Consider the following 27,066-nt stretch of genomic DNA (forward strand, 5'->3'; position numbering starts at 1 on the left):
TACAGACTAAGTTTTACACTAATCTGTATCTTGGACTGACACCCACTATTATCTTTTATTGAAAATAAGTAGCTCGGCTGTCTTTGTCAGAACAGTTACCTGCTTGTGAAATTGGGACAATGGAGAACAGATCACAAAGCACAGTCATATAGAAAAGCTGCCCGATGTCTGACAACAGCTCCACATAGTGAATGGGGAATTAGGTGACAAAGGATTACCCATGCCCTAAACTCAGCCCATCTAGCACAGACATCTTTTCTTGCTCCAATTTCATTTATTGTCCTAAGTTAACTCAGCCACTGATAATCCACTGGCAAATTAAGGAGCTGGGCAAAATAAAGCCAGAAAAAACACAAGAAGGACCCAAGGACTCTGCAAAGCAATGCAGCACTGGATGTGCTGAACAGTAAGCTAGCTTTGCTTAAAACAATACTTAAATTTAAAAACTGTTATCATGTCTCCATAGCAGCAGAACCCTCTTGAGGAAGAGAGGCCATAAGAACTACAATTGCTGGAACATTCAATGCCACTGAATGGCTGAGGGAGACGTGGCTTTTATCAGGTACTGAAGCACCTGCTACTGAAGAGGGTCAGCTCTGCAGGGAAGAGAGGAACAGCTTTTAAGACCCAGCAAGGATTTTAGAGCAACAAGCAGAAGCTGCACTGCTTTAACTGTGCTGATACACTGTAACAGGACAGCCCCTGTATACCCCAGTTACAAAACTCACAGAAGAAACAGTTGCAGCAGTTTAAGACTTACTCCCCGGGTGCTTGCTCTCTCCCCAGAGTTTACTGCTCCTGCGGCTGGACCATCCGAATGGATTGTGTCAGTGCATCTCATCTGCTTCGGGGCAGCTGGTTTGCACAGCTTTCAGCAGGCAATTTGAGCCAAATAGCACTAAAGCAGATGGGATATCTTTACACAATCCCCTTTTCTAACAGAACACTTGGGGCTAGAGCACCTTAAAATATCACAATCATTTTCTGTAATAAATTGGCCGATGAAGACGGAGTTTAGAACATTACAACCTGCCGCTGCTCAACAGTGCTCCTCTACAAGAGGCTGCCTTCTCAGCTGCCAGGTGAGGTGAACTGAAAGTTCCTCAATTCCCTTCAGGCAAAATGTTAAACTAGATCAATCCACTTACTAAAAGCATCAGCCCTCTGATTTTGTCTGGAGAAAAATCACTGCTTACTCAAAGTACTGGGGTGCTTTGGGGAAAAAGAGAAGTAGTGACATTTTCAGTCATTTATCTGTTTGCAAAGTGAGCATCCGTCCATAGCCTGGAGCAGAGACAGCAATTCTGGCTTCTGTGCAGGTATACTGGTAACCATCCTGCTCTAAACCCAGCTGGCTTGCCTGAAGCCCACCAGTCCCAGCTGCCCAGCATTACTTCTCACCAACAGCCAGCATTTCCCTGACCTAACAGCAGTCAACCTGAGCAATCACTAGTCTGCTTCAAGCAAGGGACAAAAGGATTGTCTTGAGCATTAAAACCACTGGACTTCACTAATGATCATGCAGCAGCAGGAACCTACAACCTCTTATATTACCACAGCTGGACCTCAAAAGGAGGTTCCTTGTCTTCTAATCCTGTACCTGACACGCGGACCAGGCCCTCTGTATTACAAAAACATGTTTAGTTTATGATTCTGATTTAGATCATAAAGTTTCCCTTAATGCAAGTGAAAGATACAGACTATTCTAAACACATTCCTAAAGTAACTGTAACATCAGTTTTTCCAGCAACTTTTCTTCCCTCCCCCAATACAGTTCACCTCTAGATTACTGTGAACAATTTTTACCATTCTTTTTCAGAACTGATTCAGAGGAAATAATAACCATTGATGACATTAGCAAACCTCAAAGCTTTTACAGTTTAGCTCTTCAGAACAGCTATCTGGCAGGAATTTCCAAAGGCCTTCTCCAATTATCCCACTGTGCATACGTTGCAAAGAAACATACATCTTCCAGCTAGTGAACGACTGGATGACTCCAGGGACGCACACCCACATTCCTCTCAACGGCAGTAAGTCCAGGCTGAACATTACTTGGCTGCTAGTGCCATTTGTTTGGAACAGTATTATCTTCTCACTCCCTCATCTCTCTCACAATTATTACCGAAGTAATCAGCATCTGGGGAATGTCTGGGGAAACTGATGAGCCAGTCAAAATGCATTTCTAGAATATAGCAAGAGAAATTAGCTCCACCTAACTAAAGGACATCCAGCGAAATGCTATGTTCTCCATCACGAGAGCACTGCTGTTGTATGCTATCGAAAATAGGCAATGGCAATGTTTATAGGTAAAGGGAAAAAAAGAGACAAGTTTTTGAGATCCTTTAGATCTGAGATAGAAGCAAACTTCAGAGCTAAACACAAGTTTACAACTATTTATCTGAGCTTAAGAATTGTCCTCAACTTGCATTTAGCTTAGCAGTTTGTTGCTTCCATTTCAAAAGTTGTGTGTCTAAAAGCTTCTCTATTATGCCCCTCCCACTCCCCAAAAAACCCACACAGTAATTAGCAGGAATAAGTAATCTTGCCTCTAACTACACCTCATCTTGCTTGTGGTCTGCACACTACCCTTAATCTCTTGCTCTTTTCTAAGAAACTAATCAGGAAGAAAACTCAGTTTCTCAAAATGTGTTTATAATAAATATTGAAAGATGGTTTACATTAAACATTCATCTTGATATAATGTAAACCCCACAACTATTTTTAAAAATATTGGGTTTTTGCTCTCTACAGTAAAGGTATACAATTTTTTAGAAGTACAAGCGTCTGTCAACACAGCCTGAAGAGCACTTTTGCTGCAATCCTCTGCTGAAAAACTACACAACTTCCTACCTTAATGCTTTGCAGGAAGTTCTCATTAACAGGCAAGGGACTAGTTTTATTCTTCTTTGCTATAATGAGAACTTTCCAGGTGACTTCAAGTTGATACTTCTGATTTACTCAGAATCTTTTATTACAAAACATTAAAAAAAAAATCATAGTACAAGTTTTCTTCTATTTCATATAATTTTGAAAGTAACAAACTAAACACAGGAATTGCCACTTACTGTAAAGTGGCTTTTCCTGACTTGACTTGCATCACTTTGAACTACATATACCAAAAAAAAGAGTATCTTTATTGCACATTAAGATGGCCCACACAGTAACAACAGAGCTTACCATGCTCCCAATAGGCTCCAAACCGAGCCCCAGCATTTTAAACCTTATCTATACAAGCTAATGAGGCATTAATTTCGTGCAAAGCTGCTTTGGTTCATCTTTCAATGTTTTGTTTCTACATGTTGGTAGGAAAGCTGCCTTTGCACTAATAGATCTTTTCCCCTCCCTGTAAGGGATGATTTAATTCCAGAACAGGATGTATACATGCTACTGCATTGCTCTAATCTTAATTTTAGAAAGATTCTCACACTCATTAGCTCACTAGACTTCAGCTTGCTCTTTTAAGCAAATTGCTTTTTTTTTTTTTAAACAGACAGAAGTTGCAAAACATTTCCCTCTAGTGTTATCACAGGGCAGTTTGTGAACTTCCTTTTGCTTCACAGTTGCACGGACCCGGCCTAAAGTTGCATTTTACTTCAGTCATTTACATAAGAAAAAATCTTGAAAGCGTTTTTGCTTCTTTTTAAATCCCAGAAGCTACAGAAGTCAGCAGTCCAGCTCTCCCAATCTCATACTTTGAACCTTTGCCCAAGATCTTACTGTATACCAACTCTGGCAATTCATACAGTTTGAGGGTACCATTTTCATCCTATCTGCATTGCACTGGAAAGGTAAACTACAGCTATAAATTCTTCCTCTAAATGCAAATGAAAAGGTATTAGAAGAGCTGTTTAAGTATCGATTTTATGCTGGGGAAAAATGGAGTATATTTGAAAGTGTCAGAAAGAAAATCCTATTCTTTTTTTCCTAAAGGTAACATTCATGCATGCACTTGGGAAAATAATAAAAAAACCAATCCCAAAAAACTAGCAATGCTGCTAGGCATCTTGTAGTTATAAGGTTACCCAATAAAAGAAAAAGAGATGGTCTGAAAGCTGGAGTACACCTCTGAGCAGACAGCAGTCACCAGGCTACCTGAACCTGGTACTTCTTTCGGTCTAATGTGTCTGAAAATAAGGGCACAGTTTCACAACAATCTACAAATCAGCCCTAGCCCCTCTCCCCTCCACTGCACCAGCCTGAAGCTTGTCTGACACCTCAGAAAAATATCTCACTGGTAAATAAAAAAAACCACTTCCTCAGCTAGGATTGTTTTCTGCCAATCTTATGGTCTGAAGGAGCTCACCAAAGGTTCAGGTCAGCAGAACTAAAATATCTGAGAGTCACTTGGGCTGCTCTAAGACTGCACCTACAGCAACCATTTACATTCTTTGTTCTGATTTTAATACTGGCCTTTTTTGCAATGTCAACCAGTAACTGCTCCACATAATTCACCATCTTCTCTGGATTCAGACAGCAATGCTTAAATATACTAAGTGTATAGGGTTTTTTATTATTTTGTTGTTATCTCTGCAGATTAAGCTCTTCAGAACCACCAGCAAGGAAAAGCAGTAGCAATCTCATGTCCTGAGAAGTAAACGTGTAGTATTGCCTTCTTTCCTCAATAGCTTCTCCATAGTGTTTTTTACCTTATTTTTCAGCCATTAATGCTAGAGTTTGCATAACTTTCATTGTGCACAATAGCGCATTGCTCTGCATGGCTCCCATACGGCAGAATAATTTCTCTGTAACCTAGAAACAGAGTTCGTAAGTCTGCAAGGGTAGACTGCAATTCCTTGAGGCACCAGTCTTGCTTTCCTCCACTTGCACACCCTTCTCTGGCTGCAGAGAAGATTTCAAGAAAGCATTAATGACAAGTGTTCAAATTTGCTAAATGGATGCCAGTACTAAAACTTTAGTATTACACAGCAAACGCTTAGCTATTTGATAGGTGCCCAGAACAAGCGATAGGCATTCCAGCATCAATACATCCACTAAGTGCCTTGAGAAGCAAATTTTCCTTTGGTCTCTGTAGAAGTAACTTCTGATTTGCAAGGAACTGATTATGCCCAGTGATCACAACAGAAGCACTGATTGCCCAAGGACAGATCTTCAGGAGAGGCTGCTTGTTACACAGACGTTACTCCCTACTACCAACTCTTCCTTGGAACAAACCTCTCCCAGTCTTGCCACTTCCTTCCCACCCCATCACCCCCTCATCTTCATTATCCCCTTCCACTGACCCAGCTTCAGTTGCCAAAACTTCCCCTGCACATTAACACCAGCATATAGCTGTGTAGTGCTAGCTATGCAGTTGAGCAGCATTTATTTACAGACTGCTTTATGCCTTGACTTGGACTTCATTAGGCCTTACCCTAAGTAAGCAGAAGCTGTTAACACAGAGAAAGCAGCACATGATGTATAAGGAAAACAATCATCTGCTCAGAAAAAAAAAGCTTTAACAGACAGCAGCCAACTTACTTGCTAGGAGAAGACAGGCAAATGAAATGACGTGCAGCTGCTTGACAGTGATATCATAGCGATCCATAAAGAGGTCCAATAAATAGATTGCGAGATGCCGGGCCGTAGGGCAGAGATTGAAACGGTTGCTGAGGACAGTCAAGAGATCAATGAAGTATCGGCGCATCCCAATCTGTGGTGAATGAGCCTTATACGTAGGCAACTTAAGTTCCTAAGAGAAAAGGAAAAAAAAAAAGGGGGGGAGGGGGGAAAGAGAGGTACTGAAACAAATACCATTTCAGTGTCTGGAATCCCAAACCAACACCCACCTACTGCTACTGCAAACGTTTAGCAGCTACAGCACTATGATTGACATCAAAACAAGGCTGGATTAGTGCATGTTTTGACAGTCAACTTCTAATACTTCGGTCATCCACTTTCCTCACAAGCGTTAAACACATGGTCAAACACTCTAAGTTACAGTTTAACCCAGAAACAAGCTGCTGTTGCTTTCCACAGAACACCAAACTTCTTGTCTATCTGCAAGATAGATGTGTTTTATAGCTGAATACAAAGCAACACATAGAGCAGTTAATTCTACTAAATAAATCAGGAGGCTCAGAGAAAGTATCTGCACTGGCTAGCCTTTTACAGAAGCAAGAGGTACCACCTTGCACAGCCAGTGCAGTGGCTGCCCACACTCCTTTCATCCCCTGGAAGGAGACATTCCATGAGGAGGTTCAATTTATCAGGAAAAAATAGCTACACAATCAGGCTCAGAGGGGCACATATAACTGGAAACCAGGGAGGCTGCAGAACGAGAAGCAGCTTACAAAGACAGCAAGCTGAGCGCTGTTACGGATGATTGCTTCCCAGGCCTTTTTAAAGAAAGTCACTGCAAAAACACATTCCGGACTCAACAGACACATGCTGTGGACAGGCAAACAGCCCTTTGAAACCTAGGACAGCCTTCCCTGGGGGATTAAAAAGAAATTGCCCACCAGTAACACTTTATAAAGCAGTGAGACAATGGAACATGTTCCCCCCCATTGTTTTATACCCAGAAAACCCCCATAAATTTGAGTTTTTGATTGCCTTACATACAGAGATTCCAATCTGTCAGTACAACTGACATACACAGGTTCAGAGCAGGAATTCATAGCATACCCATAACATGAATGTTCTAGCAGAAATGGTTTCAAGCTCAGTGCTTACATCAGTTAAAATAACCATGTTTTTTTAATATGTCTACAATAGCTTGGGCTTTGTATAAGATCAGGTGAAAAGTCTACCTCTGAAATATTTTGTTCTTCCAGGTGACTGGTAGGAGCTTCAAGTTTTATTTTTTAAATGGCCTTCCTGTTTTGACTGCAAAATTATACTCTCTATATACTCTGAGGTCAGCCTGTGTCTCAGCAGGTATATCCACCCTTATTCCATACCATCTACATCATGCCCAGGTTCTGTACTTCCCAATACATTCCAGTTAACCACCATCGCTTTTCCTGTCTTTTGATATGTACACACAGATATCATGCCCTTAGTCTATGGGTCATCCCTCTAAAATGTCCATTGAGTTAATTTCACCCATGACTTCTGGGCTCCATCTGTTATAAGAGTCTCAGGGCAGGAAAGATGGTTTGATATTGGATCGTTGCATGCCGCATCCAGAGCTTGCAGTTGATGCATCTGGCACAGTCCATGCCCACAGTCTGTAGGCTGAAGATGTCAATCTCAAGGAAGTTGCTGAAGCCAGTTCTGGTTTCATCACCTCTGCACTTTGCTCAGTTTCATCAAAGTTCATTCTTCATTAGTCTGGGCAATTTTTACTGTAATACTGTTACAGCATATAGCAATCATAGTAGTGATGACATGCAGTATTATGTAGCAATTATCACAGAATTTAAATCATCAGCTATTCTCACTCAAAATCAAATCCCCTTGAAGGTACACATTGGACTGCCCTATCCTTCTGCATCACCCACCAAGTGCATGCAGGTTCTTGAGCAAAAGGAACCCCGCAGATGGGTCTGCCTTTGCCAGAGGCAGGAGTAACCCAGACTGTCTTCTGTAACATGTTCTTCATGTGCAGTACAGGGACTTTATCTCTTTCTACAGTACATGGAAGTTTTGATTGAGCAGAGCCAGGTCCATTGGCAGACCCCCTAGTGTTAACTAACCAGGTAGCCCTTGCTAAGTGTGTATCCTAATGTTTGAGGGTCCCACTACCCATTGCTCTCAGTGTAGTCCTTAACAGCCCATTGTATCGTTTGATTTTCCCAGAGGCTGGTGCATAACAAGGGATGTGATACACCCGCTCAGTGCCATGCTCTTTGGTACAGGTGTCTATGAGGTTGTTTAGGAAGTGAGTTCCATTGTCTGACTCAATTCTTTCCGGGGTGCCACGTCACCACAGAACTTGTTTTTCAAGGCCCAGGATAGTGTTCCAGGCAACGGCATGGGGCACGGGATACATTTCCAGCCATCTCGTGCTTGCTTTGGCAGCACATATGCTAAAATCTGAACACTACAGAGAAGATTAGCATGGCCCCTGCGCAAGGATGACACGCAAATTCATGACACATTCCCTATTTTTGCCCAGCTAGCTGTCAGTAGAGCACAAGACCCTAATCTCAGGGTTGCGGGTTCAAGCTCCACACGGGGCACCAAGAAGGGACTGTCGTGGTTTAACTCCAGCTGGTAACTGAGCACCAGACAGCCGCTCGCTCACACCTCACCCCCAAGGAGATGGATGGAAAAAAACCAAACCCAAACCCATGGGTTGAGATAGAGTTTAATAGGATAACAAAGGAAGAGAATAATAGTAATAATAATATATATAAAACAAGTGATGCTCAAATGCAATTGCTCACCACATGCATAAGGTGAAAAAACCAAATAATGCCCGGTCTGTTTCTGAGCAGTGATCCTACCTCCCAGGTAGGATTCTATACGTAGCATGACATTGTATGGTAGGGAATATCCCTTTGGCCAGTCTGGGTGAACTGTCCTGGCTGTGCTCTCTCAGCTTCTTGTGCACCTGGCAGGGCATGCGAAGCTGAAAAGTCCTTGAATTAGCATAGACGCTACAATTACTTAGCAACAACTGAAAACATCAGTGTGTTATCAACAATATTCTCATCCTAAATACAAAACAGAGTTAATTTTCTTTCTAGTAGCTGGCATAGTGCTATCTGAGCCAAAACCAGGACAAATATTTAACGTGAAATTTGCTTTTTAGACCATAACAAATGCAAGAAATAAACAGTAACTCCAGTTGTATATCTAGTCAAAGAATCTGTCATGTCTAAACATTACAGTTCAGTGGGTGAGCATTAGAGGCTCAGAATGAAAGCAGAAATCCAGACACTTGCATCTGAACTTCAGATGCTCAGAGGCCAGAACTACCCCTACTCAGCCCACTGTGCTAGAAAATTCAAAGACGAGTCAAAGCACTGAATTAAACCAGTAGCAAAATAATCCTATTGGCTTAAACACAGACATTTACTCCCCTATAGGATATCTGCTTTTTAATTTTTTTTTAATTGGTTACTAGTTAAGGGCATAAGGGAAAGGCATTCTCATTTTGTTCACCAAAAAACCCATGTGCGCTTCCATATAACACTTAACAGCACAGATAAGGTTCAGCTTCAGGATTAATGTTAGGAAGAACAGAGCCACATGCTGTGGTTTCTTACAAGATCAAGTTCCTAGGTATTAATTGATCCAGGGTAATTATCTGCGTATAGACAAGAGCTTTGCCCTGCACCACATAGCATGAGGCAGCTAACAAGTAGTTCAGTAGGACTACTTTTACACCGACTGAGCAGATGAGATTTTCTTTTGAGGAAAGCCGGTGGTACATAGTTTAACAGTGAAAGCTGCATAGCAGGCTTACAGTTATCAGCACTGCAGTGGGTATGCATCCCTGTCCATCAACCCCCCACAGGTGGGTTCTTTAGCATAAGCTCATCAGGAAAAATAATTACTCCTTTGAATTAAAAAAATGCCTTTTCTGCTTTGAGGAAACTGATGCAGGATCAGCAAACACAACTCTATGGAAAAAAATGAACTTTTGGAGAGCAAGAATAAAATAAATTGTTTCCATTGCTTGATTTTTTCCTATATCTCCAGTAAAGCACTAGATAAGAAACGGAAAGTCCTGCTGTCTGCTGACATTGCCCTTTCATATGCTGCTTCTGCTTATCTTTGACCTGTTCATTTGTATCTTCTTCAACAAATTTGCTTTGGGCTACTGAGCAATTGCCACATTGAAATGCTAAAAGCAGCAGCACAGAAGAGGCTCACAGGTGTCTCGGAAATTACTTTAAAAGCTTTGCTCAACATATTGATCAGTGTGTCTCCACAAAAAGCCTCCAGAAAGGCAGAGCACAGCATTTAAAGGGATCACCACTTAATCTCAAAACCTGAAATGTAAGGCTTGGATTGAAAGTCAGTCTAAAGAGTGAAGGCAATTTTTAAGCCTCCACCTCCTACCAGCTTCAAGATCTGACTTTCCAAAAGAAGGGAATCAGTGTAAACATTTTTAAGTGGTGTTAAAGATGACAAATCTTTCTCAGCAATCACATCTGAAAGACAGCCAGGCTCCAGACATTAGCCATTCATTCAGCGCAGAGACACAGCTCATCACCAGTGACCTGACCACTGCAGCTGGCACCATTTGTTACCTGAGCTCAGGGGACAACATTCGGATGGTTTTGTAACTGGACTGAGCAAATGCACTTCAGAATCCATCCCTGGAGGAGACGCTAGGCAAACGAAACTTAAACTAAAGCTTTTGAGCATCTACACGAAGGTTAGGTTTTCACTGCCCATTTGGACTAAATCAGCCAAACGGCAATTGAAGTGGAGAGGAAGAAAGCTTCACAGGATCACTTCCTCCAGCTCCCTTGAGGCGGCAGCTGGTACAGGCCAGTCTGCCCAGCATTTATCTTCATCAGAGTACCACATCAGATGGTTTGGTGTTCAATGCGGCAAGAAATTCCATGCATACATTTTTTTCCCCCTCCAATTTCTTCTCAGTAAAACTGTTTTCCCTTTAAATAAAAAGCCAGTAATGAACTGACAAGCAGCCAGGAGAAAAATATTAGCAGTAGAAAAGTTAGCAAGTGATGTGACATTATGGTAATAAGTCACACTAATAATGATCAGTTCTGGGAACAAAAGTACAATTCATAAATATATTTTAAAAGAACTCACAGACTTTTTGACAAGGAAAAGGAAACACTGTAACAAATACGCCTCGGGTTCTGGAATTCAAGGAGATGTTAACTGAATCTGGTTTTCTACCATGTCAGAGTGTTACATATATTTTGATAAAGCAATCAAAAGTTGATTATATAAAAATTAGGATGATTTGATTATATCTGTAAAATTTTAACTTAAAGTTATAATGTAACTATAGTAGATAGAGAACTTAAAGAATGTGCTGAAAACTAAAGAAGGTTTGGGAGGGATAAGGAATTCCTAAGAAGCAGGAGGCCAAGAAGATCTTATGCTTGGAAGTTCCTTGCCCATCTTGATATCAAGGATTAATTGGACAGTATGATCTGAAAGACCAATCATTGAAAAGGGCAGATTGCAAAAGAAGAACATAGCATACATTTTTATGCAAACTAACATAGATAGTAATGAGAATCATACTGCGCAGAATCACCTAAAGGAGGTCATCCAACAGACACAGGTGCGAGACCACTGACGACCACCAGAGACCCCTGAGGACCACCGACTCAAATCACTGAGCATGCGTAACGGGGAGGAGAATATGGAAATGATTTCCCAGAAATAATTATCATAAAACTGCCTTTTCTTGGAAATATAATGAATATGTATATTTTGATTCTATATAACCTGTGTATTGGTGATTACCTGGCATGCATGTTGGGTGGAGCTATCCCCCGTGCATCCAGCGCTGCAATAAAGAATGCCTGCCTTTTAACACTACATTGGTGTTCCGAGGTTTATTCCCAGATTTCGGTGACAAGAGCACTGGGACCTCAGTCAGGATCTGTTCTGTGCCATGGGTCCAACATGCAACAGCTCCTGCGTTTCTTGCTGCCTTTCCCCCTCTCTCAGCACCGGCCACCCCAGCTGCTGCACACAGGCATCTCCTGAGAGCTGCATCCTCTGTGGAGAGCCAGGTAAATTACCTTCTCATTTCTGGAGCAAAATGAAGCACCTAAACCAGAGCTACTCAGTAACAGTAAAGCCCATTCATCTAGAAACAGCTGTTACAATACGCCCCTACACACACACAGGCTCCATTTACTACTATGAACTTCATACTCCTTCTCTCATTATTATTCTTGTTTAAATCTTATTATCTACTTTTGTTTCTGGATATATGAACAGAATCAAGAATATGCACTCTGCTACCACAGCTCACAGATCTTAACCACCGATCCTAACCCAAAATCTGAAAAAAGCTTCCAAATGATGAACAGAAATATCCAATGAAGGTAGTTAACTAAAGTTTCAACACAGTCTCCATGACTCTTCTTAATCCAGGGGAAAAAGTATATAAACCCAAGACACCAGTTGTGTGATGTTGCTATAAGGCACTTCAATTAAAAAAAAAAAAAAGAAAAAAGAAAAGGACAAAGACTACTAAGTATTTAAGTCAGAGAATAGTAAAAACCAAGGTAACTAGCAATCATTTAGTTCTCTGTATGTTGCATGCTCTGGAAAAATAGCATGTACATGACCTGCACCAGATTCTTAAGATTTCCTGTTGTAAGAATAACGGATACTGTAAAGTTGTTGCCATTAGAACAGGAAAAAGAAATGCCTGTAGATGAAAAATAAAGGGAAAGCTTATCTATGGCAGGCTATTAACAGTTGTACTTTGAGAGAGACAAACTCCTTCCTGTTTTGTGTGCTAACCAAACAGTCTTCCAGCTGTGGAAGAAAGGTGCCAAATTGATCTCTTAGAAACAATTAGTGCACCACTCATGAGAAACCACTAAAAGCTACATCCTCTATAACGCATTATTTATGCGGGCAAGAAGATGATACACAAAGAAAAATTTAGACTATACTATTTTGTTATAGGAGCTTGAAAATTAAGAGCCCTCTGCATGCTTCTTTGCAGTAGACTAGGTAGCATGTTACCAATTTAATTCTGCTACTAATGTCATACCATTCTCTCCCCTCCAGAAGCAATCCTCCTGCCTCTGCACAGACTGCAGCACTATGGCTTCCAGTAACACAGTCACTTGTATGAAGCTTGCTGGTAAGTGTTTCTATGCTTAGGCAGCAGATTGCAGTTTAATTAATAGGTCCAAAAGGTTAAGAGTTAAGCATGTTTGAGAACAGTCTGATAGTAGAGTACAGCTGATGCATTTGGCTTTTACTAATCTTCAAATTGGCCATGCAGACTCAAAGGGGAGGGCAAAGCTAACTGTCAAGGCAGCGCTCTTAGGGTACGGCCAGCAGGATGTATTTCCTCACAGAGCCAAAACGTGTGGTGAAAGTCTCTGAAACAGCCACGCTGGCCTCATCTGTGCAAGCGTGAGCCACTCTGTCTTATAACGAGTGTAACTATTAGCAGATACAGCAATAAAGGACAGCCTAGGATTCGCTGCACAATCTGTTACTCCTCTTTTCAGCCCTGCTGTAGCCGTACCTCTCAGTCCTGAAAGTTATGGTGTTTCCCGTTATTTAAGCAGCCTTCAATTCTTTTAGGCAAGTCTTCACCCTTGGAGAAGTCCTAGTCTTGCACAGCATCTGGACTCAGTATGTTAGAGTAAGAAACAAACCTGACAGAACCAGGTTTCAAAGAGGATGTCAGACAGTACCTCTCATTAGTTCCAGTGCAAATTTAAGATCCAGATACTTTCTAATAAGGAAGGGTACATGGGTAATATATAGTTTATTTTCCCCCTCATTCAGCAGTGACCAAGCACATGGACAGAGCAACAGCTTAAACTCTCTTGTTACACTGCCTAGATCAGTGCTGCCAGCAGCCTCCCTGACCGATTTCTGACACATTCCGCTGATATGTGAATGAAACGCGATAAATTAAGATTTTCTTTGGTTACCACTGTTCCTGCACACTCAAGAGGAGCAGCAAATTCACATACATCTCCCACAAAGGGCCAGAACTCCAGCCACGTAAAACAGAACCTCAAGTTCCAACATACTCAGTGACTTTGGCTTGCACCAGGTTGTTTCACTTACTCTTTCAAGGAACAGCAGCACCTTCAATATTTTTCCCCCTTCTACCTAGATAAAAGGCCATCTCAGACTATATTCTGTGCTCTCCATGCATCTCCCCTACCAGCCACCTCTGTCTTTCAAAATATCTACAGACAAGTGCAGACTCCCTTCCTTTGAGCTCTGAGCTTAGTGCAGACACATAAATTAAGCTTCAGGCATACTACTGAGATGTCACACAAAAAACCTGTGGCAGACCAAGACACTATTTCAACTGTATGTGAAAGCTTTTTGTGCTTGAATCCATTCCACCCTTCAGCATCCTCACACCAATCTCAAACATTCAAGATTTGCGGGAAAGTTTAACTAGTATTGTGCTTGAAAATACATTATTTCACATGTTCCACTGTGGTATTTTATCAAGCATTTCATTAAGTCCTTCTTACACACTTCAAAGCATTCGGCAGTTCAGCAGCTAATCTGAGAAGGATCAGAGAAAGGAGTGCGAAAATTGAAATTCCAACTTTATGGAAAAAAAGACGACAGATCATGAATAACCATGTACTTTATCAGGACACCTGTTCCTTTCAGCTCCACGCACATGCTGCCATCTAACACAAGCAAATTACAGCTAGCAACTAGCAATGCTATTGTTACTCAGTTTCAAAAGCTAGAGTTTTTTGTGTATGTTTTTTTGTTAAGTGAACAGATTATGCGTTTGTTGCTGGGCCACCAGTCTTGGATAAAAAACCTAATATTAATATACCTCAATACCTGTTACACCTACTTTCTTTTACAGCCAATTCAAACTGGAAAGGTGCATCAGAAGGTGAGGTTAATGTTTTATCCTCCATGTTTTATTCCATGAAATGGAAAAGAGCCCAAAACCTTTCGCATATCCACAGGTATCTGGGATCCCTGCAATTCTCATCTAGATTTTGTTTTTAAAACAAAATCCAGAAGCACCACCTATGCAACGCCCTAATGCCTTCCCACTCTTCGGAGTATAACTGTCTAGTCTGCACCAATCTGCATTGCAGGCTGTACTGGGCAGATCTGAAAATATCAAACTTACCATTTAATTAATTAAGCATTGGAGGAATGACCAGTTTTTAAAAACAACAAGGACAAGAGTGGACTTACAGGCTAAAAGATAAAACAGTACCTGTTACCTTCCTGCTATCAACAGGTCAAGTAAACCAGACACTTTGGCAGAATTACAGAAAATACAGGGACATATGCTGGGTGCAGGGAGAGGAGAAAGAGGTTGTGTCTTTACTGAAGTTTTTACTGAACAAAATTAATAACAGGATCCTGCATTACTTCTAACAGGATGATTTAAAGCTACAAGAAATGCATTTATGGTGACAGTACTCAAAGACCAGTGAAGAAAAGGGCCCTTCACAACAAACCCTGTATGGATTACACTCCTGCTTCAGAGACTGCAGTCCAAGCTGGCACCACAAACAAAGCCAAGGGAAATGTTGCATGTCAAAATAGATGAAATACATAATAGTGGTAAACAGCATTTCCTCATTAAGATCTTTAAACTCCAAGAGGAGGTGGGAGACAGGTGTGGAGGAGCTTTCACCTAGAGGAAATCACTCAGACATTTTTACTACTTAACAGCAAAGGACTGTTTGCTTCAGTAGAAAGAGGATCAGCTCTCCTCACCTGCCTGAAAGTAACTGCAGACAGTAATTTGGATTGCCTTTAAAAAGATCAAGTTACAATTATTAACCTTTTGAATTCAAAAACAACAAGTCCTGTAAAATTTGTCCCTGCTCTGAAAAGCTATGCAAGAGATAAATAAAAAAGGAAATGCAGACAGATCTAGTAATTCTCATTAATTGCAGGAAATGAACATATCCTGGAAGGGAACAGCCCAACATAAGCACAAAAATGGGGGAAGAATAGCAAGCAGACATCACTTTTTTCTGGAAGGGACACTCAGGCTGCCCTCTAAAACAAAGCACTTCCTCAGCTTTAAAAAACATACAAAAAACCCAAACACTGACTTGTTACTCAGCTTTCCACACTTCTGGAGTATCCAGGGCTATGGAAGCAGAGAGAAGAGTTTTGCGCAGATGTTGCAGTAGTTCCACTTCCATTGAGATGGGTCTCTGATTTTTGACATGAAAGTCAGCTGCCTGGCACAACCAGTTCCTTTCTGTTATCACTAACACAGGGACACTGGAGAAGTAGTTGAAGCACCAGAAAATATCAGCATGTACACGCAGCACCTTTTTTGGGTTGGTGTGTGTTAGACTTTCCTAGTACAAACATATGCAGTAGGCTCCAGTTCTGATTTTCCTTCCTGGCTCAGTCTTGCAACAGGTTCAATGTTCTGGCCTATTCCAGGGGAATACTTCAACCTCTCATTTAAAGTCTAAGGATGCGTGTAGCACTTTCGGAATTTAAGCGTTTTGCTCCACTAGGCCAGCACGCTCAATAACTAACACAATACAGTCCCACTAAGCTGAACACTACATCCCAATAATCACAGCACAGATATTTCACTAGTCAGACAATTCAGGGGCTATTAATTTCCTCCACATTGAGCTAGAGCCTTTGGGAAGTCACAAAGCCTCACAGCATCCTTCAGCCCTCTCTGAACTGGAAGCCAGGTATACCACACGCATTCAGTATCTGCTCTCATGCAGAACACATCCATCAGATACAACACACATCATCTGTCACAGAGGACACCAACTTTCAGTGAGATTAAGAACAACTCCCAAGTCTAACTAGGGGGATGGCATAACGTTTTTTTTTGCAGTTGTTAACATAAAACCTGGTTTCATAGTAGGTATACATCTCCCTCCTATATTTGTGTGTCTAAATTATTTTGGAAAAAAAGCATTCCTAATAATCCTTCAGTTGTTTTAGGAAAAGAGTTTGTTATTTAAATGAGATGTTTTATTCCTCACCTTAAACCCAGACTTTAAATATGTTCTTCAAAAAAAGCAGGATAGCCTGCAACATGCATTTCAACCTCCTTGACAAGCATCTTTAAGTAACTTCCCTATCAGAGTCACATGCTAAAACTAAGACCAGACACACACACTGTTCCAGACTAGGATTCCTCAGCAAGTATCTTAAACCAGAGAGGTCATTTAGGCTTAAGGGTAGCATTGCCTGAATTTTCTGTGTTCCAGTATTAACATGCTCATGTACTAACACACTGATACCCTAGTGGAGATGCCACTACTGAACCTTATTTTGTTCTATGCCATTGCCATAGGCATCCCTAAAACATGGTCCATGCTCACAAAACTGACTTCAGTACCTCAAAACTACTTATCTTCCCAGACTTTGACGTAGGATCCTTTTGAGGAGTTCCACAATATTCTACAGTAAATTCTGACACTTTGGACATCAAAAAAGCAAACCTCAGCAATACACTTAAAAGTCGTTTCTGCAGAATTACTTGGAGAAAAAAAAAAAAATCGCAGAAAGTGAACTGAAAACAGTCTTAGGGGTGTGATTATTTTTCCTCAATATACTTGCACTCTGTATTCTCATATAGTACTTCCTTCAAAAAGGAAAATCATCCTTACAAGGTGGTCACAATTAGTATAAAAATTATCCAGGCAGAAAGTCATAGACCTTCCTCAGAGCAGAAAATGAGCAGCCCAGAGACCCTTCTCCCTCTTTGCAAGTTCTTTAAATCTAAATAATTCCTGTCACTTCAGCTGGCCTAGGTTAGTATCCATATACAAAGAAGAAGTTTCAGCAATCTGGAGTCATCACATGCATCCAGAAAGCAGGCTGAAGAATTAAATAGTTGATTAAAAGGTAGTGGATACACTTCAGAAAAATACAGTAAAAATCCACACCCCCACACCCCCCCTCCTTTTAAGGCCCTATCAATTGGATTCTCTCACTTACTCCTCCCCACACTGCAGGGCCAGGAGACCTGCCTCAGCTCTCAGCTAGAGGACATGAGAACAAACCAACCCCCTTGCAGAGACCTGATAGCAATTAAATCACCTGACATAATTTATTACTAAATGCCTGTAAAGATAACAAGAGGAACAGAACATCCAGAGTGTTAACTTTGCTAGCCATAACTCTAGTAACTTAAAAGCTGTGTCAAGTGCAGGGAGTCAATATTTGCTGAGGGCTCTCTCCTGTTACCCAACTAACTGCATTTAGAGCTTCTCCAGAGCTGGGAGTCTACTGAAGGAAATGTGAAAAGTAACCGGACAGCCTCAGTTCTGCCTGCTCTCCATACGCCAGTTCATCAAACAGTGACCCGACTATTTGCTTATTGCAGGACATTTTACTGGGTTTCTAATCCATGTGTAAATGAAACACTAACTTATAGAAAAGTCATTACAAGCCATGTCTGTACATCTTTCAGCTCCTCTACAGTCTGCCAGGATCCTACCTTTTACTGGAACTTTAGCATTTATCTGCTGGAAAAGCAGCAACGCTCTTTCTCCAAGTCCTACAACATGCAGATTTTTTTTACGGGCCAACATCAGCATCCTCTTAGCATGTAATGCCATGAGTCACAAGCACCCCAGCTAAGTTAAAGCCACTGAAGAGTTGCAGGCATGTATTGTTAGGCAGCAGATTTCACAGGTTTAGGTTGGAACAAGTCTGGATCAAAAAGCTGAGTACAGGGAAGAGCTCTGTGCAAAGCTGCTCCTTCGAGACCTGCCGAAGGCGTGTTTTCCAATACCCTCAGCCCGGGCAGTTTAAGAGCCCTTCCTCCGCGGGCGGGTGCCCGGGCGTTTCTGCAGGGCAGGAAAGCGCGGAGGGGAGAGCGAGAAGGAGGAGGGAAAGGAACAAAGTGGGACCCAACCTTCGTCCTCAAGGTCTGATGGATGTCTGCCGCCAGCTCCCCTTTCCACCACTGCTCCTCCATCCTTTTTCTTCCCATCCAGACAAAGGTCTGGAAGAGAGACGGGGCCGCTCTGCTGGGAGGGAGAACAAACCGGACAAGTCGCCCGAAGCCCCGCGGCTGTTTCCGCCGGCCCTCCCCGCGGCCCCGCCAGCCCCCGCGCCCCACTATTACCGCTAATCCTCATTAACGTACTGAGCTATTTACTACCTTTAGGGCGCTGCAAAACGGCCCCACCGCGGGTCGCCCCCGTCCTCCGCGCAGACCTGCGGCCGCCGCGAACGCGCCGGGGCCCCCACGCCGGGAGCGGGGCCGCGGGGGGAAGCAGCCCGTCGGGCCAGGAGCGGCTCCTCAGCGGGCGCCCAGCGCCCATCTGCGGCCGGCGGCAGCGGGAGCCATCGCTCGGCGCTTTGTGCCGGCGGAAGCGCTGCCCGCGGAGGCGCAACCTCCGCGGAGCGGCCCAGGCTGAGCTCCGGGGCCAGCGGGAGGAGGGGGCGGGAGTACCGCTGCCCCCGCCGCCGGTGCGGCTCTTAGGTTAATTGGCGCTAATTAACAGCCGGCTGCCCCAGGCAGGGGCATTTCCTCCCCCTCCAGCAGCTGTGGCACCTGTACGCGCCCCCTGCAGCCCCCAGCCCTGCGGGGCGGGCGAGGGGAGCCCCCCGAGCCCCCTCCAGCAGCTGCCGGACAGGGGGGCGTTAGGGCAGAACAGCAACTCTCGGCCGCGGCTGACTTGGGTCTTCCTGGCTGGACTGGAAAGAGTAGTGCAAGCAAAATTGTCGGAGAAAATGGAATACAAAGCTTCTCCCAGTAACGAAGGCTCTGAATACTCAATAAATATCCTCAGTATTAACAGAAGAGAGTGACTTTTTCCTTGTTTATGGTTCCCAATACAAGACGCCTTATCTTAAGCTGCCAGAAGCCTGTAGATAGAAGTGCTTGCTTATGTCTGAGCGTGGGGTTTGGCAGGAGCACAGCTCCCTTTCAGGCCACATGTCAAGGTTTCCCTCTCACAGTGCCAGAAAGCAAGTCTGTCCTGTGCAGGCACTGAGCTGGGACTTACCAGAGGATGCTCTTCCCCATGGTCTCCGTACTTCAGACACAACCCACAGCTCGTGACTTCGGGACAGGTCCCATCCTTGTTACGCAGCAGTGCGCAGCACCAGCTACGGCGTGACCCTGCATGCTGCCACAGGACTTGGAGATTCGTGGTTTGCCATCGGAGCTCAGCCTGGCTAAAGCTTCAAGGCTGTGTCTCAGTCACTGCTGTGCCCTGGGAGCCCAGGGACCCTCATCCTTTCCAAGCTTTATACCCAAAGAGCCCAAGAAACTGTCAGGCACCACATAGCTTTATTCCCAAGCCTCTGAGGGCCATGTTTATAGTCCGGTGGATGTTTCAGCAGATTGAACTGACATCTTTCGGCAAGTCTTTCTTAGCACTCCGCTTCAGCAATTCCAGGAACCAAAAAAGTCACCATGCAACCTGAGTTATACCCAAATCTCACTGTTGATCCATTAAGGAAGAAGAATTTTCATGAGAAAGTTTACCAGGCCTAGCAATGGCTTTCCCATTTCCGCAGAACTAAATTACATTTTTAGCATTAGGTGTTTTGTTTGTTGGGTTTTTTTTAAATAACTGCCAGTGGTTCTGCACTTGAATTTGCAAAAGAATATCATAAAACATTTGTTCCTCGGTTGGTTTCTTAAAGGAAAGGAACAAAAATCTGCCTGCTTCAGTAAAAATAAATATTTATGTTGATTTTAGTGTTCCTGGGGAAATATTTCTGTGATCAAAGAAAGTTGTTGACCAAATCTTCTGGGGCAAACATACCCCTGTTGTTTATAGTCTATGTTTGCTGGCTTGTCCCCTGCTGTAAAAGGGAAGCAGTGAAGTTAAGTGGTGATAGCTATTAAGCCTACAGATAAAAGCTGCCACCAAGTGTCCATCAGAAATAATTTTCCTCTATTTTCTTTTAAGCACATCCTGGTGTCCCTTAAACAAAGTACTTAGGTGCTTTAAATTAAGGCAAAGAAAAATCTATCTTGTCTTTTTGCTTAAAACTGACCACGTGCTTAACTATTTTGTTGAATAACAGCCAGAGCATTTCTTTACAAGTAGGCTGTTCATGGTTCATGCAATAATGTATCAATTTTCTATAACAGTTTTTATATACATGTGTTATGTTGACATAATTCTCAATTTTTTTTTTACAGTGTAAATCAAACCAATAGTAGTATTTGAAAGAAAGAGTATCAGTTGTTTGAAATAAAGTTTCACTAAGGTGAACATGGTATGGATTTTCAGAAACTCATATCCATAGCATCTATTGATTTAAAACTCTTGTATTTTTTTAAAATCTGAATTATTTAAAATCTTGAAATTCCATATGAAATAGAAAACTGTTCCATACAACATTGGTTTTAATTTTGCGGCCAAATGATTTTATTTTTCCAGAATATGGTCCATGTGTTTCACTTGTTCCATTTGAAAATAAATTAAATATGATGTATCAAAAGTTGCCTTCAGTAACTGCATTGATATTAAAAATGGAAACAAATACTGAATAAGGTTCTCCTTTCATAGCATGGCTGTTAGCAGGGCTCAAATAGACTGCTCTGTTAATTAAAAAAAACCCAACCCAACCAGCATTGTCTTTGCTATCATAAAACATTCACAGTAACAAATTAGAGAGAGCAGTAATTCTGGACTCGATAAGAACTCAGATATAGCCTTGAACCTCGGAATTGCTTTATTCTGAAGGAGGGAGTGCCAGCAAGGCCACCTACGTAAACCAGGGAATCCAGTACTGTTCCGCCTGATAGTCAAATGAACAACATACAACATTATTATTAACTCGTTGATGTTGTAAAAGTTGACTACAGCTACAGTATATCTTTTTCCATCCAATGGGAACATCCCAATCCTCATCAGGTTCTGATATAACAGGTAAATATGAGCTAAAATAGAGGCTTTAGCCACAACAGAACTGTGTTGATTTAATTTTCAAATGTTTTAAAAAACATACTGGGAGAGATAAAAGTAAAATCCCATGGAGATTCCCAAAGAATGTTTGCACAGAGCTTATATTAGCTTTGAGAAGTTTTATGTTACTCTTCCATCATTAGTAAGTCACAGTTGGGTAAAGCACAGGTGCAGAGTCAGTAAAATTTCACTGACACAAGTTGAATTTGTAAGTCAATGAAATTGTTAATGGTGAGTGACTTTCCCTTAAAAATCAGTTTAACTAAGCAAGGTAACATCTTTACCACTAGTGCTACCATTCTGGGTGCTGGGGCAATGCAATTGCTTTTAGATGACAAAGCTATCTGAAAATAACTGAGGACACCAACCGCAAAGCAACCAAAAAATGGCTGAGGCAACCCGTATCTCACCTGCTGGCAGGAAGAGCTCGGAAGAGGCCGGGGCTCAGCTGGGGACGCAACACAGTGGGAATACTGCAGTAAAGAGACAGCACCAAGCACAGAGAGAGGCTGTGCCTGCATCAGTGAGGAGCTGGGCCACGCTTGGTTGAGCCTGGGTACAAAAATCGGACTTTTTAGTCAAGTTCCATGCAAAACACAGGCAGCACCAGCATCTGCTTGTGTCTCTGCTCCTGCCAGTGAGGCTGTGTGTATCAGGAAGACATCAAGAAGCCACCTGTTCACCCCTCTACACCTCAACCTCACCTGCTACTGGAGGTGGAGAGGAGCTTCCCTCCTACCCAGCAAGGAGGCCAGTGCAAACAAGGGACAGAGACACCCCCCACCCAGTACCTGCACAGGATCAGCACCCCCAGGGCTCCTCCTTCCCCAGGTGAGCAGCCCAGCTTGTTGCTGCCCAGGTGCCTCCCATTTCACCAGCATCCCAAAGCTAAATTGGCTCAGCCACAGCTTGAGCACTAGTTTAAGCTAATTTGAGTGCTTTTGCACAGTGTAATGGTTTCCTGCTGATGAAGGCAAGAGCTCTATCAACTCTGGTTCTCCACAGTCACCCATATCTTTCATTGCTCTGCCTGTATGGTTCTTCTGTCACTCTTCATGCGTTTTTGTTACCTGCTCTATCTTACTGAACCTAATGTACTGGATTAGTTCTCTGCAATTTTAGAGAATGATACTGGTTTGCAGAGAGATCTGAAGCCAGCACAAAGCAAGCAGCCAGGAGGCACGGCTCTGAGCAGCAAGAGGTAAGCAGGGACTCTTCCATCAGCAGCATTAAACCGGGATGATGTGATTTGTGGAGTTGTACCTAAAGCTGGCTTGTTCTGTTCCCTCCAAGAGCCAGCGCTGGTGGGACTGGGCGGTGAGGGCCTGGGCCAGTAAAAAATGCACAGGGGAAGATCCTGTGAGCCGTGTGGAGCTGTACCCTCGCTTTACTGACTTAGTTGGGTCAGGTTTAACACAAAACCATTAGTGAGCTGATCAGGGGCACAGGAGCTCAGTGCCCTTGCAGATGGTGGAGGGCAGAGCAGAGCTGCCCCTCTCCACTTGGGTGGAGAGGTCCATGGCTTGGGAGAGCTGCAACCTGCTTTCCTCTGCTGTTGGTGGAAGCAAGCTATGAATTATTTTTATTTTTTTTAAAGGCAGTGTTACAGGATTGGGACTGTCCTTAGGAGCTGTTATTATTAAGCATGGCCGGTGTGAAGGGCTTTAACCCCAGTGAGCTGCTGTTGGGTGCGCCAGACTAAGCCTGTGATGGTGCATGAAAGAACAATATTACAGAGGTATTCTTGGATTTCAGGAAAATACTGCTGAGCTTCTATGTAGCTTGAGGAGCCTGTTTTATTTAAAGGCTTTTAAATGGTTGCAGTTTCTAGCTTTCTGCTGATGCTGGGTGGGTTGAGTCGGGATGCTTGTGCCTTGCCTTGGGGAGGCTCACGGGCCAGTTGCTGCCCAGCAGCTTGAAATATCTGAGCTCTGTGCCTGAGACCTGGCACGATGCATAAGCCAGCCCCCCCCAAATTTCCCCTTGAAGAGCACCATCCCCTCATCCCTGCTCCTTCCTGGTCTGAGTGCTCATTTCCTTGTTCCTCCTCTCAGCCAGTGGTTTATGTGGAAATTAGAAACTCTATGAACATACCCTTCCTTGTAGAGGTCTTTCACTTCTCGACCTGGCTGTGAAGCACCCAGGGGACACGGCCTCTCCTGTACACAGTTGCTGAAAAACGCAGGGAGGAATGACAGGGCCATTACGGAGGTGACAGCAGTGCTGGAGTGGGGCACGGGGAGCTGTGTGTCATGGGCTTGAGCCATCCTGATGTAACTCTGCAGTTTCTGCTGTTGGACCTGGCTTGTTTCAAGTGCAGAAATGGCCCTGGGCAATGGGAAGGGGCTGGGAGCGGGGCTGTGGCTGCCAGGGGGCAGGACAGCGGGGACGGGGCAGAGAGCCACCAGCAGCCATGCGGCCCCCAGGGCTGTGTAATGTTATCGTGGGCCTGCTATAATACGGTCTTCAGGGGTGTGGTGCTACTTAGCAAGGCAGCATTGACAAAACCTGGAAGAACAGAAAAAAGAGACTGTTTTTTGCTGGGTTTTTTGTTGTTTTTTTTTTTGTATTGGAGTGCTGACTGTTGAGTGTTAACTGGTGTAACTGAGGGCGGGCTCACCTGGGGAGCAGGGCAAACCAGAGGGACTGCTAAACGCACCTGGATCCTCCTCAGTGCCCCAGAAGGAGGATGTGATCAAGACTTGAAGGCACTGATCTGCCCGGTCTGCTTGGGTGAGTGCTGGAGCTCAGCAGCGCCAGGCGCTCGGGCAGACGGCCGGTGCTGCCTTACTCTGGTGCCTTCCCTGCTGTGACATCGCAGTGTTACTTTCCAGACGCTCCATGTACATTGAGTCCATGATTAATGTTAATTTTCCACAGTGAAAATATTTTTTATGTTTATTTTTTCTTTTCATTGTTAGCATTGAAATGTATGGTTTTTAAAAACAAAACAAAACCTAAACAACAGCAAAACAAACCCACCCTTGAGGTTCTTCTGTGTAGACAAGCCCTGAAGGGAAAGAAAAGGGCTCTGGGAGGCCAAGTTAGGGGGTTGGAAGCTGCACCAGGCAGGAGTTGTCCTTGAGCTCATCTAGTGCCGAGCATTTCCCGCACTGGTGATGTCGGTGCAGAGCACTCGGTGTGAAATCACAGCTCCGCCTGAACTGGAAGTGCACTGTGCAGGGCACCGGGGGTGGATGTGGGAGGGAGAGGGCTCTGTGGGAGTGGAGACAAGCTCCTGTGGCAGAAAACCCTCCTCTGCCTGGGAGGGAACCCAGGCAGGCGCATGTGTTCGCAGCCAGGTCCGTGCTGGTCTCTAATGAGCCGCAAGCTGCACCAGCTGAGCCTTTCCTCTCTTGGAACCGAACACTGAAGGTGGGCGCTCCTGCCTCGCCTCCCTGCCCTGGCACGCTGGATGCACCAGAGGGACTCGCTTGTGCTAAAACGTGATGCAAAGGGCAGCTCTGACACTTGCCGTGAAGGAGGATGCTGCTGCATAACAGCTCTTGTGCGAGGGCGGCGGATGTGGATGGCGTCCTGTTCAGCCAGGACGTTCTTCCTGCCTTCCCAATGGCATCTGCCCACCTGGTCCCCAGCTACCACCGTTCCCAGCTCTCCTCCCACCGTGCCAGAGGTGCAGGCAGCTGCCTGGGCTGGGGCGAGCGGCCTGCGTGGGAGCGGTGCTCTCTTGAGACAGATTGGCTGTGAAAACCAGAGCTCTTTATTTGGTGGTTTTCCAAAAATTTGGTGTTTCTGGAATAAAGAGACTTTATGTAAATCTCAGTTTTGGTTTAAAAACAAAGTAAATAACTACTTGGCTGGAGTACAATGGCAGCATAAACCAGAATGCAGCCTGAAGATGCAGGAGCAAGCCAGAACATGTTATTTTAAAAATTCTCCGAAGTCTGAGCCAGTCATTTTGCGTTTTGTGTGGGTTTCTCCCCTCCTTTTAATATTTCAATGATTGGCCCTGTAGTGACCCGGACACGCTCGTACCTTGCCAGCTGCCCTTCCCTCCGTCTCCTGGGTGAGGCCGGAGGAGAGGAGCCCACAGCTGCTCGCGGTGATTCTTCCTGCAGGATTGGGCTGAGTGAAGACATTTTGTTCAGTATGCAATTTGTCCATAAGGCATCATAAGAGGAAATTAATCTTTTTCAGAGGAACCTGTGCAAGAGGAACCCATGTGTATCACTTCAAATGCTCATAACCTCTTTCCCAGAAATATTTACAATACTTAGTTTCTTTAAATGACTTCAACTCAATGGGAGGTTAAACGATCTGGAGAAGCTGTTCCTCTCCCTCTTGCCTGCTATGTTTTATTAGTTGGGTTTTCCACTGCTTGGCATCCTTGATGGCAGCCAATGGCTGGGGTTTGAGCTGCGCAGCTCAGAGCAGCGCTGTGACCTGGTGTTGTGGCTGGGGTCCCGGGGGTGGAGGGAGCAGGCTGGAGCCAGCGGTCCTGTGCCACTCCTGTGGGAAGGACCTCCTCGTAGCCCCAAGCTGAAAGCAAGCGCATTGCTCTGAGCACTCAGCGGGGGTCAGTGGTTCTCTTTATAATTTGCATTTTGATATTCCAGGCTTGAAAGACTCATTTGCAGGTTCTCCTTTTCACGAGGATAAAAAGAACACTTTGCCAGACAGTTAATAACTTCCCTTGCTTCTCATCTGGGGAAACCAGCTGGGGTCCCCCTGCGAGGGCTGACACTGGGAGGAAACGCTCCCTGCTGGGGCCTTCTCTGGGGACGGCAAGGGAAGGCAGAGCGGCTGAGCTGATCTCACTGCTGCGTCCCCTCCACCCTCCTCTTCTCGCGCTTATTCCCTGCGGTGCTCTCCCATCCCCTCCCAGCCCTGGTACCTACCTGGTGTCACGTGGGTTCAGCTCATAAAATCAGTGCAGAACTAAATTGACTACAAAAAAAAAAAACCCAAACCATAAAAAACCCCACCCCCAAATACCCGCTTCTGGGGATGGGTAACGCACTGAACCAAGGGGACAGAACTGCGGAGGGAAGCAAGGTGTCTCTTGGCAGCAGGGGACTGCGAGCGCCAAGCCGTACCGTGCCATTTCCCTTTTGGGTGCAGCACAGCTGGGCGGTGGTGTGGAGAGGCAACAGCCCCCCGTGTGTCCCACCACCTCCCCTGAGCTGCCCCTCACACCTATGGTTGCTGGGGGAGCCGTGTCGGGGCAGAGCCCTGCGTGTGACCCAGCCCAGCCAAAAAGCGGTTGTTCCCCCGCGGGGCTGTCGGGGTGGGAGCGCGGGGCTGGGCATTTGGGGAGAAATGCAATTCCTGAGCTGCCGCTGCCTTTGGAACCTCCCAGCAAATGCACCCCAGGACACCCTAAATGAGGGAGCTTTAGAAGGACAGATACATTATCTGAGCAACCGCTGTCAGGGAAAGGGCACCTGCAGCTTCAGGGGAAGGGACCGATCCTGCCCTTCCACCTCGCAGGTTTTCTTGCACAGGGAGCAGCTTGCTGCACGCACCCCTACAAAATCTATCGCTAAACCCAGCGGTGTCTGTGAAATCTGTAATGCAGTTTTGAAATAGCTTCTGGGAAGCCACTCTTATAAATACCACGACTATTCCAGCAGTGCTTTTG

General features: G+C 44.3%; 1 protein-coding gene and 1 non-coding gene across 7 annotated transcripts in view; one reads left to right on the forward strand and one right to left on the reverse strand.

The window, feature by feature from the left end:
- CCNJL (cyclin J like) overlaps positions 1–20,016 on the reverse strand; it is a 28,470-nt gene extending 8,454 nt beyond the window's left edge. Inside the window, exons 1-3 of one of the 6 annotated variants that reach the window (XM_054841573.1) lie at positions 19,091–20,016; positions 18,446–18,557; positions 5,479–5,689 (exon numbers count right to left, since the gene is read on the reverse strand). In XM_054841573.1, coding sequence (XP_054697548.1) covers positions 5,479–5,689; positions 18,446–18,523 — 289 coding nt within the window. In that variant the 5' untranslated portion in view covers positions 18,524–18,557; positions 19,091–20,016. Of the gene's footprint in view, positions 1–5,478; positions 5,690–18,445 lie in introns of all 6 variants that reach the window. The other 5 variants (XM_054841571.1, XM_054841570.1, XM_054841576.1 and 2 more) reach the window with 5 other exon arrangements.
- Positions 7,947–8,053, forward strand: LOC129213024 (U6 spliceosomal RNA). Its single transcript, XR_008579338.1, has one exon. It is a non-coding gene; the product is annotated as a U6 spliceosomal RNA (small nuclear RNA).
- Positions 20,017–27,066: the final 7,050 nt, after the last annotated feature.

The sequence above is a fragment of the Grus americana genome, chromosome 14, assembly GCF_028858705.1.
Source record: "Grus americana isolate bGruAme1 chromosome 14, bGruAme1.mat, whole genome shotgun sequence".
In the NCBI taxonomy this organism is placed as follows: domain Eukaryota; kingdom Metazoa; phylum Chordata; class Aves; order Gruiformes; family Gruidae; genus Grus; species Grus americana.